Source organism: Alosa alosa, chromosome 4 (genome assembly GCF_017589495.1).
Source record: "Alosa alosa isolate M-15738 ecotype Scorff River chromosome 4, AALO_Geno_1.1, whole genome shotgun sequence".
In the NCBI taxonomy this organism is placed as follows: Eukaryota; Metazoa; Chordata; class Actinopteri; order Clupeiformes; family Clupeidae; genus Alosa; species Alosa alosa.
In genome coordinates this window covers 12,353,655-12,365,547 of record NC_063192.1, presented here as the reverse complement: position 1 = coordinate 12,365,547, position 11,893 = coordinate 12,353,655, and the positions used below count along the sequence as shown (strand labels likewise).

Below are 11,893 nucleotides of genomic sequence, written 5' to 3'. Positions count from 1 at the left end.
TTCAGCAGACCTGTAATATCAAACCATTTTATGTACAAAATGCATAATCAACTATGAAATGGCATTATTTCACCAACTTTTGTCTGGGTTATGAAAATTAATGAGAGTATTAGCTCAGCTACCTTTTTTTAATTAAGAATGTTGTAAATGCATTTTGAGAGCATTTGTTTGTTTGTTTTTGGGCCAAGCTCACCACATCCTTATTCAAAGTCCCTATAGGAGCATCACGGATGGGAACACATGTATCAGATGACCTGAGCTGATGTGGACGCTGGTGTTGGTCCCACACATCCAAGCAGCAGGATTGTTATTGCACTAGTGATGCCTCTCGGCCAAGTGAGGGCTCACACACGGCTCCGTTTGTTGCACCTTCCATGCACACACACACACACACACACACGCCACTTCCTGTTTGTGTGAGTCAGAGAGGAGTCATGTGCGAGTACGGTGAATCAGCTCCGAAAAAATGGTAGGCCTGTCCCTGTCCCCTGATCCACCAGGCCCTCCTCACCATCCGCCCCCTGAAGGGGAAAAAAGGGAAGAGAAAGGAGGAAAAAAGGACAGTGTTCCGCCCCCGTCCTCCTCCTCAAGTGTGGCTCTGATCGCCCTTCCTTCTTTTCTAGCTATGCCTGTCTGGCAGCTCTCTCTCTCCCTCCCTCTCTCTCTCCCACCCTCCCTCTCTCTCTCCTTCTGTCCTTCCCTCTCTCTCTCTCTCTCTCCCAGGCTATGTGTGTGTGTGTGTGTGTGTATATGACTCATTTCCACTTCCAGCAGCCAGAGCCAGATACTACTCACAGGGAAGGGGGAAACCCAGGCATGGTGCAGGAATAGGATGTTTTTGACCAACATCTGTTAGTTGGTTTGGCGGCAAAGCGCTGCGGTTAGCAAATGGCCTAAAAATGGACAGGCGGAGTGGGTTGAGGAAAAGTGTTGGAGGAACGGCAAAGGTGGATGAGTGTAGAGAGAGAGAGAGGGAAGGGGGGAGGAAAAGAAAGTCTGAGGGAGGGAGGGTGTGGGGGGGTTGTGGGGTTGGAGGAAGAGGGGTGGTGGGGGTGGAGTGGGCGTTCTCATGCCACAGTGGGCCAAGACCACCCCAAAGTTTAATGGGATTCCCACACCCCAAACGCTGCTGCAGACAGATATCTATACGGACTAAAGGGAGCTTGGTTTGCTGTCTTTTGCTGTCACTGTCTTTCTAAGAAAATGCTTTCATTAAGTGCTTCTGGAAAATGGGCAATTTATTTATTAACAGGTGATAAGGGGTGGATAATACTCCACATTTTTGGAATTGGTTTTCTGGGAATAACTTACCTTCATCTAGCATTTTTTTTTTCTGATTTTTTTTTAATCTTAACTGTAAAACACTTTGCGTGTTTACATAAAGTGCTATATAAATGTAACATGTTGGTGTTTTTTTTAATTTTATTGTTGTTGTGTTGTTTATTTGTTATACTGAATTATTTGTTTCCTATACAGTTAGAGGTGACATTCCATAGACGTCAGTAAGCAGGCTGAATTACACACAGAGGAAGGAAAATGGCAAGTTGGGGGATGGGGAAGCAAAGAGAGAGAAAGGAAGTAAGTCTGTGGAGTAAAAGAGAGAGGGGGAGTGAGGAGCAGAGAGAAAGAGAGAAGCACTGGCTTACCATGTGAGCACATGCTGGGCAGAACATTGGACTCATTGAGAAAAAAGTGTGCGGCTCTTCATTCATGCTGTGGTCTCTCTCTCTCTTTCTCTCTCTCTCTCTGAATCAGCCCACAAGAGAGTTACACACTCATCTGCCACACCAACAAGTTAGCGGTTGAATAAATATATTTGTCTACGGTATAGGTGCCAAAATAATGCAACCCCAATGAAAGGAGGTGAAGTTGTTAATATAATTATATGCGTATATAATGTATATAATTGTCAAATAATTAAATATACTGCAATAATGGATAGAATAATGGTTTGAATTATAATTATGAATTATATGAAACAGATTAAGGTTATGCAAACATACTTATTTACTTGTGTTTTGGGGTGATTCAAAATTGAAAGTTTATAAAGTAACACATGTTTTCTGTACAATTCTACAATGAAAAATAACATAGGCAAGGCAAAATCAGCACGTAGGTTACTTTCAAATATGTAGAACAAAACCCCAAATACCAGTTTTTCCTGAATTAGTTGAACTTTTCTTAGACTCAGTTTGTTTCATTCCTTTACATTTCAACACAAGTAACCTATCTCTTTTTTCGTCTCCTTCCTCTTGTCTCCTACTCACAAACCCCTGGAACCCTGATGTGTCAGTGTTTGTGAGTGACTCAGGGAATGAGACTTCTGGAATGGAGAGCCGTTGTAGATATAAGCAGAGGGAGGTTTTAGGGCAGGGCAGAATCTCCGAAGACCACTGTGGTAACACTGAAAAAGTGCTGCACTAGGTAGGAAATATGGTTACAAAAACTTCAGTGTTTGAAATAGATTGAAACAGTGTTAGATGATGTAAAGTTCATGCAGGTTTTTGATACAGGTTTGCAAAATTGTGATTGCAGTAGGCCTACAAACGAATTATTTTTGTTTATTAACTTTACAAAGTTGTATTGGGGGTAGGCCTACCTCAATTGTCTTGCAAGGCTGATAACCATCACACTTAGAAGAATGCTCCAGAGGTGTGACATATTCCCCAGTTTCTCCCCAATATCTTCCCCACTGTGCTGAATTGACATGTAAATTTACACTGACACCTAGCTCTCTGGGCATTGATCGCCCTTAAAGATATCTAGTCTATGCATTTCTTTGTCTGCAGAATAGAAACATGGTTAGCCTACAGTAGCCTATATTTAAAACCAATTACAGCCATGCCTGATCTAAGCTATGACCGCCGGGGTACAACTTTAATAGATGAATTTGTGACTTGCACAAACTTGCACAAAAAATGTTTTTATGTTTTATTTGACAATTTCTGGTAAATAATTTAGTAGGTCTAACACATCTTTAGCATTAGGGAGAATTTAGGTTAATTCTAAATAGAGCACAGGTGAGCCGTATTAAGCTACCCAGATGAGTCCAACTCAAACATTACCGAACACTGCAGAGTGTGTACACACGGTAGTCCATTGGTGTAGGCTACCACGGGCTGTGTATTTACACGTTAGAGCACCGGAGAATTTGGCGGGGAAATGAAAACACGGTAAGGAAATATCAGAAAGACCTGCCTACTTATCATATCTCCGCCCACCGTTGTTCTATTTCCCGTGAGGAACCCCTCTTAAATTGCCCTAGAACTCCCTTAGGCAGCCGCCTTTTTTCTTTCATTCGGAGGACATAGTGCTCTATTTTTAGCACAATTTGGACGGACTCCTGGACCGGGTAAATTTATTTGGTAATTTATGTATTTCCTACTTTCTGTGATCCTCTCTCCTTTATTTCCCCTCCCAATGCAAAAGGATTTAAAGGGATGGGTTGTGTAGCCTTCTTATATTTTCAGTCCCAAAGACGTGAGCATTAGGTCAAGACCTACCCGGGTAAAGCGCTGGCGCCTTTTCGTTTAAATCTGATCAGAAGTAGGCTACTGGCTAATTTAGATATGATAGATATTGTAAGGTATACTTTTTTGCAATGACATATTGGAGAATTCGACATAGGCCTATTTATGCATCAATCGTTGTCTAAGACGACCTTGCTTTTCTTTAAACAAATGATTATCTTTGTTTCCATTTTGCGTGGAATTACCAAAGCTATCGCAACATTGTTGCACAAACGTGTTAAGGAAAGCAACCTCTCATTATTTAGCAGTTATTTTCGTGTTCTTACTTAAAAGTAGCGGAAACAGTGCGCGTATTGAGCTACCCCGGCACGAATTTAAAGGGGCAAGAATCTTCGCTTGGTGTTTGTGCGTATTGTGCTTGTACTGTGTTTTCGATTGCGTATTCCGGTCCTCGCTGGAACTGCGGGGCATCCGTAGCAACTGATTTCCAAGCATTGCTGTAGCTAGCTCACCAGCGAGGATTTTTGCTGTGCGTTAAGGTAGGGTCGACTTAACCTTTGTTTTTATCGGCGATTGTATTCGTATGTATCCTAATGAAATATTGCAACGCTTTTGCACGGAAGTGTCAATTAGTGTTTCATATGTCGTTTTGTCGGGGCCGTGGTCCTTAACTATATTGTCAACATTGAGAAAGCCGGTAGCTACATGGCTCACCTGACATCAGTTCTTGACTAACCCCGTCTTCAGCAGCGACAGCTATTTACGCCAAGGCTATTTAAGTGCAGCCGCTCGGCTTATAGGCTACTTGAATGAGTAAACCGTAGGCTACGGCAGCCTATACATTTCATTTCTGCATGACGTGTATGTTTCATTGCGTCTAGCTTATATACTAGTGTGAGGCATTTGTCGCTGGAATAGTTGGGGTAAACCATGTGATCGTCAATACAGTAGCTGTTTTGTTTGCTTTGGTTAGTGCACTCTGCTAGTGCTCACTGCTTTTGCATGTAACACATTGCGACGTATGAAGCAAATGTTTACCTTTTTCCTCGTAGTTTTATAATACAACACGATGAGTGACTCTGCAAAGGATACCGTGTCGCCGAAGGAGAAGGATGGAGCTGAGAAGAGAGGACGTGGAAGACCAAGAAAACACCCACAGGTGTGTAGCATCTTGAGTGAGAATTGATTAGGCTACCGCATTTTGCATAGTTGCTAATAAAATAGATAATCATTCACCATCATCTTGACAACTGTACCCATTTTGCATTTTGTCGTTACAACTCATTGTGCTTAGTAGGCCAGGATGCTATTAGCTATTAAGTCATCATCAGATGGTTCCTAATGTACAAATAGTCATGTACGAATTATCTTATTCAGTTTGTCATGTCAGACTAACAGTTACTTAAAACTCAGGCCTGACTTTATTTTACTGTTGGGTAGCCTACTATTCTCTTATGCAATTGCCCATGAGTGTTTTTTTTTTTTTTCAAAATAGACAAATTCAGCGTTGTACCTTTTATGCGTCATGCATTCTATACATAAGTACAATTGTCTTTTTTGGAAGTGTGTGTGTGCTAATATTGGACCTCCTGTCCTCCATCCCCCATCCCACTTGCATGCATCCACCCACCCATCCATCCTCCCTCTGCTTATTTTCAATGACCATCCTACTCGGCAGGTTGACAGTGGCATGCAACCTGGACCGTTCAAACCAACACTAACCCGCCACGAGTGTCTCTCTCTGTGTTGCATAAGAATTGGTCAGTCAGTCAGTGGGGCTTACTCTGTGGCTGGGCCGTGACTGTCACTAACAGAGGTTAATGCTGGTGTTGGGTTGCATGACTTAATGCTGTTCACTTTAATTGGACAGAGAAGGCACGAAAGCCTGGTCTACCTTCAAATATATTTGGATCCATTGTTTAACTTGAATTAATAATTTCTTTGTAAACGCTTATACACCACAAGCCCTTGTAACACTGGGCAGTTGGGGAAGTGGCTCACTATTGGTGTAGTTTATAATCCAGTATCTTTGAAAAGTCTAACGGGCACAGTTCTGCAAAACAAGAAGAAGATATCCGTTTGTCCCAAAGCACTGTGTACATTCTTTCAAACGGAAATGCAAAGTCTCTCTCTCTCTCTCTCTCTCTCTCTCTCTCTCTCTCTCTCTCTCCCCCCCCCACACTCCATTCATCAACTGAAAGCCCTTATAAGTCATGTTTGCACATGCCACGCTTTTATAAACTGCCTTGCCAAACTGGAGTCTCCGCCCCAGCACCTTCACAAGCACCCACTCTCCCAGCATGCTCTGTCTCTTTGTCCAACCATGTGCTCACTGCTCGCTCGCTCCACTACATGCCTACTGTATCAACATGGGTGGCCAGTGCTTCCCCTTCTACCTCCTTTTGTCCCCCCTCCCCCCTCTACAAGCTCATACCCTGCTGTCTGTTAGTTGGTCTCCACCATGCTGGGTAACATGCAGTTAATGTCATTTTTTGTGCTCATAGATTTTTTTTTTTGTGTGCACCGGCCCCGTCTCAATTTCTGGTCTCCGCTTGGCCTCGGCCCCCCTTACAAAGTGCTTGATACACTTAATGGAACTTGGCAACCCATGACTATGTACCACCTGTTGGTCTTAAAGTAGCAACGGGTGTCAGTTGCGCTGACCTTGAACAGTGCTTTCTTTGTGTTGCAACAAAGTTGTCTGCCAAAGAAACTGCATATTGTGACCCATGTTTGACTCTGGGGCCTGGCTGAAGAATACTGGCTCAGATCCTTTTATTTTATAAAGCCTGCAAGATGTCAGTCAAGTGTTGAGTCTTTTAAGTGCTAAATTGTTAAGTTATAAAATTCTACTCTTGTTCACAAGACTTCATGTAAAATGAATTTGTCCTGCTGAAGAGTTTTTGTGTCACAAATGTATAATGTTGAAACAAAAAATATTCTTAAGTTCAGCACTGCATAGATTATTGCATTACTGTCCTGGAAGGACATTAACCTGGATGCAGTTTTGGGAAGCCTCAGATTATTCATACCTCAGCCTGGATTTTAACACCGCGTCAACTAAGAATGCAACCACTGCCATCAGCATCAGTGTCTAGATCGATCTGTTCTGTCTTACTACTCATCGTGCATGGTGTGCAATAATGAGATCCACTTCTGTGGCCTAACCCAAGCTGTGCCATGGTTACCTCTGCATTTTCCGTTACATGGAAGACAGCGGGTGGCCAGAGGGTGTCCGTCTGAGCCCACATGTCATGTAGATGGGGGAAGACGACACTGCCGGTCTCACTGAAATATTCAGACCACGTCACACCCTGTGGGATTAAAGCATACACACGTACACAACACACACAAACACACTCTGTGTGTTTGCGGAAATCCACACCTTTTTGCAGCATGACATGGTGCGTTGGTCACATGTGGGTTCACAATGGGGATTTGGGTTTCGATTTGAGGTTGGTCATCCTCATTGCCAACCATCCTCCTCTTTTCTGTCTCTCCAGGAGCCTAGTGGGTCTCCGACCCCAAAGAGGCCCAGAGGAAGACCAAAGGGCAGCAAGAACAAGACCTCCACTGCCACTGCCGCCAAGGGCAAAGTAAGTCCAAGCCGCCAGTCTGTCTAAGGACATCATGTGCACACAGGGCCGGGTTGAGTTGGTTTCTGTAATACAGGCTTAGCAGCCACCTTTCAGACATCCAATTAAGCCCAGGTATTTTGATCCAGCAGAACCCGGTTAAATACAGGTCACATTAGCAGAGCTAACTGGAGTTGATGGCTGCAGGTGATGCATGTAATGCTGCAGGCAATTCATGTTCTATTATTTTTATTTTTTTCTGAATCGGAGCTCTGAAATGTATGTAGAACAGTACACTTTAGGTACAAAGGTTTTTCTTTTTTCTTTTTTATTTTCATTAGCTTTCCCCTTCACACTGGTTCTTAAAAGGATGTCCTGCAGTAATTTGTGGGTTAACTGTCATATAGTCTATTTCCCCAAAGCTGTCTTAGAAATTGCACTCGTGTATCCTTTTGTCTGAGATTGCCTCACCGACAGCTCTTCAGATGAAACTGAAATGCTCAGATGCTGGTTTATTCTCCCTATCTTCCTGCCCTTGAGTTTCCTGCCTGCAGAGTGTGTGCATTCGTGTGTGCATGTGTGTGCATTCGTGTGTGTGTGTGTGTGTGTGTGTGTGTGTGTTTTGTGCTGCAGGTGCACAGCCAGTTAGACTGTTTCCAAGTTGACAGCCCCCACCACTCCACATGCGCTCCTCCCCTCTTGCTCCCCACCACTCATTCTTTTCCATCTACTGTTGTCATGACAACAGCTGACCCCCCTCCTCCCCCCATTCAACTCACCCACTCACACCCACACTTCTGTAGCAATATGTCCTGTATACTATATTGTAGTAGTGCAGTGTGTGTGTGTGTCTGTTTGTATGTGCGTAAGTGAGGGTCTGTTGGCTGATGCCGGTGGTCGAGCGCGCCCGGTCCCACCAGCTGTCTCTGAACCCCAGACCAGGTGGCCGGCGAACTGGAGTGCCCCGCGAACAGTTCCTGTCCTTTCCAAGATAAAAGCCGATGAACTCAATGCCCTCAGGCCATCTGCCCGCAAATATAAATACCAGCTCCCTCTAGTGTCTGCTTTGAGAAACTGCATTTGACAGTGGACCTAATTCCCCCTGCACTCTTTTTTTTTTTTTTTTTTTTGCTCTCACAGAAAGCCACGGCACCAGAATCTGCAGGGACGAAACGCAGAGGACGACCCAAGAAGGCGGTAAGGGCTGAACTTTCCCCTCCACTCCTTCTCTCCCAGCATTTCTTTTTACATTAATCATATAACAGTTGCATGCACATCCCTTTCATTGAACCACCTGTTAAACAAGCCACCCGTACTGCAGAGCAGTTTAGTGCCCGAAGGTGTGTTTGTGTGTAGAGGGCTGTTGCCCATGGCAATGCCTGAAAACATTTGCATTTGGCTGCTTATCAGGCTAGGGATTTCATGAAGCCCCTTTGTCACTCCAGCCCCTTTCTTTTGCACATATATAGTACAGTAACATAGATATTATTTAGCAGCTCATTAGTAATTTGGTGACCGAGACGTATCGCACATTGATTTTTAGAAAGCTGGAACTGTACTCATGTAATTGGTAAGCAAATAGTAACGTAGCATAGAGGGTACCTTACACTACAAAAGTAATGTGTGCTTCCTTTATTTTCATGGGAAGCTGGTGCTGTAATGTCCAATGTTTAGTAGCAAGAAGCAGTGGTTGAGGAGCATCAGTGTGCATGTAGCAGCTTCAGCAGTGTGATTAATCATTGAGTGAATGTTGACAGATGGGTTGTGTTTGTTAGAAGAGGCCTTGACGATTTAATCTCTTCTTCGTGTGTGTGTTGTGAAGTCATTTTAGAAAGCATAAAACTCCACTACAACTTTTACACACACACCCACCCACCACCACCACCCCTTTCCTTGAAGACTCACTGTTTAGTCATCACAAGCTTTCCTTTTCAACACATTCCTGTAGCATGAAACTGAATACCCCCATCATCTCCTCTGCCTCCTCACATGTTTAAACCCATTCAGAAAGTGCCCATTGAAATCCCTGGGCCTTGAGTCACGGCCACAGGATGCTCTGCCAGACTGAGTCACCCTGGTGAAGCTCTCCATTTCCTGTTTCCCCTTCCAGCTTCCAGGTCATTCAATCCAGAGCAGAGCCTTAGCTTTGCACATGCTCAATTAGTAGAATGTTGCTCAATTAGTAAAGTGTTGCTCATATTCCAACTAATTCACTGATATTATGTATTTGTTTGGCTGTGGTAGCACTGAAAACATCTTGAATACGGTCAGCCCTATTTTAAGTACTTAACTACTGATTTCAGTAGTACTTAGTTCAGTAATTAATGAACTGGATGAACCGATTTCCTACCACTGTATATCTGCTGCTCAGCTTAAATGTAATGTCTCATGGTGAACCCTGGGGCAGGATCTCGTTCTGTGTACTCACGGGGGGGGGGAAAACGATGTGTGTGTGTGCGCTGGTGCTGCCCTCCCGCACGTTTCCACTCCTTTTTGAACGAGGAGAGCACACAACAGCAGCAGCAGCTCCTCCTCGTGTCCAGCTGTCTGGGGGCCGTGCCAAGGCCCGCTTTAGTCACCAAGTGGAATGACCCCTTGTTACCCACGGAACCAGCCACTGGATTTTATGAATGAAAGCAGACCCAGTGGGGGCGGAGGCAAACGTGAGGCAGGCTGGTGGGCGCGCGGGTCAGTGGGTGGTGTGGGTGTTGGGGGAGGGTCAGTGGGTGAGTGGGTGGGTGGGTGGGTGGGAGGGAGGTGTCTGCGACAGCTCAGCCTGACTCACTACTACTTTGACTCATGTGGGATCCATTAAGCCTGCAGATCACAGGAAACATTGTTTTTAATAGTAGTTTCTAGTTGCAGAGACACAAGCCTGTTAGTCATATACTTGGCTTCCGATGAATGAAACTAATTATTCTAAGCGGGTTGTTTTTTTTTTTTTTTTTTTTTGTCCAGGAGAAGGAGGAAGAGCCCTCAAAGGAATCCTCTGAGGAGGAAGAGGAGGAAGAAGAAGAACAGTAACCGTGCAACTTGCGCTACCTCATAATTCAATATGACGGCTTCCTGCCAGCCAGATCTGGACTGAAACACTTTTACCCCAGAGCCACCCTAACCTCGCTCCTGCCATTAACCTCTGTCCACTCTTACACTCACGCGGGCTCCAACGGGGGGGGGGGAGTCGCACAGAACTCATGCATTTAACGTTTCCTCTGCAACACCACTGGAAGACACACTATGTATATCATACATATATCACGGCTTGTATGTATGTGTATATTTGTATATGGGAGTCCTGTTCACTCTGGTTTAGCATCTTATGTCAAATGGTAATGTCTGCGCACCAGGTAAAGGTCATGTTCTGAGTCTTTTAGGCTGAAAATGATTACTGTTATAATATACTCTGTATTTGACAGTTTTTAGAAGCAACAGATCGCAGGACTTGCTTTTCTGCTTTCTGCATTTTTTTTTTTTCTGTAATCCTTCTATACAAGTATCTGAATCTGAGCTGGTTGGTTGGATGTGTGAACTATTAATGTCATTTTATACTGGACAAAGGTGACTTTACCTACTTTGTTTTTCATTTGGTGTGTTCATGTGCTTGTGTAGTTATTCAAAAGTAATATTCACCATCACTTTTCCTTCTTGGTGGAAGAGCAACGTTTTTGCGCAAATTGTAGTGTTTTGTTTTTTTTGCCGCATTCTCAGTGCAGCCTTTTATAACCCCTGACCACTGTTTTAACACCCAGCTGTCAATTCTGTCCCCTTTCCAGCCAATTAAACATAATAATTTTCATAAACCCAATCATACGTCGTAAAGGTAGACCCTGTCTCGCCTGCACTTGAGAACGCTTTTAGAGATTGCTGTGAGGCCCTATATGCGTTGTTGTGGACATGTTTTGACAACTAGTGGCTGTCTGTTAATGAGTCGCCATAGTGACACCCCACCACCACCAAGCTTGTTATAGGCCTTAGTGCCACTGACCTTTGTATTGCTTCTGTGAGTCGCATTGTCACCCTTACTGTGTATAGTGTGACGTTTTTCATCACTTTAATACAGCCCTACGCTATGGTACGTCTCTCTCATAATTACAAAACATAGACAGACAGACACATGCATACAGACATACAAGCGCTCAGCAAGACCATCGTTAGTCAAGTCTGCATCTTGGCACAAGGGCTGAGGTGCTTCATGTCCATCCACATTCTGTTGGCACCTGACCCTCTTGTCACTTTGACAAGCTGTTTGTTTCTCATTTCTTTTGACTTGACTGTTCTTGAGTAGTTCTTCGTTTCATGGTTTTTCGACTAGGTGTGAAATGGTGGACCATTCCATATCTTTCAAATCCTTACCCGCTGTAGACATCCTCTTTAGAGTTGGCCACGGTGTACAAGTGGATGTTCTGGTTTTTCCACAGGAAGGCAGCATTTTTTGGGGCTGTATCTCACGTTTGTGAAATGTCTTGCCTGCTCTCTGGTTTAAAAAATAAGGCTTGGTATATTTTTTTTTTGTAGTGCTTCTGGAAAGGTTTTTCTTCTCCGTGTCAGGGAAACGGATCACAGTCCAGTGATCTCTCCACAGAACTTATGCTGCTACAAACTCGGACTTAAAAACCCGGAATACTGCAATCGGGCCTAGTGCTCTCTGGCGCTGGCCTGGAAACTCATACCTCAACTTGACAACAGCTTACTTACTTATACCATGTTAGTTTCAGCTGGTCTCAGAACAGCCTTGGTGAGGAGTGTGCGATGTTTAAAGTACAATGTCTGTATTATGGTGTTTTTAGTTCAGTATTTTTGTCTAACAATTTTGGACTTAAGATGCTAAGCTTTTTTACAAAAAGGAAA

The 11,893-nt window shown here is 43.9% G+C and overlaps 1 protein-coding gene across 8 annotated transcripts; it reads left to right on the top strand.

Annotated features, from left to right (window-relative positions):
• The first annotated feature begins 250 nt into the window (after positions 1–250).
• On the top strand, positions 251–10,218 carry hmga1a (high mobility group AT-hook 1a). 8 transcript variants are annotated; one of them, XM_048240850.1, is made up of 7 exons: positions 251–336; positions 1,477–1,578; positions 2,294–2,424; positions 4,523–4,629; positions 6,974–7,066; positions 8,186–8,242; positions 10,004–10,218. In XM_048240850.1, the coding sequence occupies exons 4-7, from the start codon at positions 4,540–4,542 to the stop codon at positions 10,067–10,069; spliced, it is 306 nt and encodes a 101-aa protein (XP_048096807.1). In that variant the 5' UTR covers positions 251–336; positions 1,477–1,578; positions 2,294–2,424; positions 4,523–4,539; the 3' UTR covers positions 10,070–10,218. The 8 variants fall into 8 exon arrangements, with proteins under 8 accessions (XP_048096807.1, XP_048096805.1, XP_048096809.1 ...); XM_048240848.1 differs by lacking the exons at positions 251–336; positions 1,477–1,578 and having other exon boundaries at positions 1,982–2,424; XM_048240852.1 differs by lacking the exons at positions 251–336; positions 1,477–1,578; positions 2,294–2,424 and adding an exon at positions 2,991–3,173.
• Positions 10,219–11,893: the final 1,675 nt, after the last annotated feature.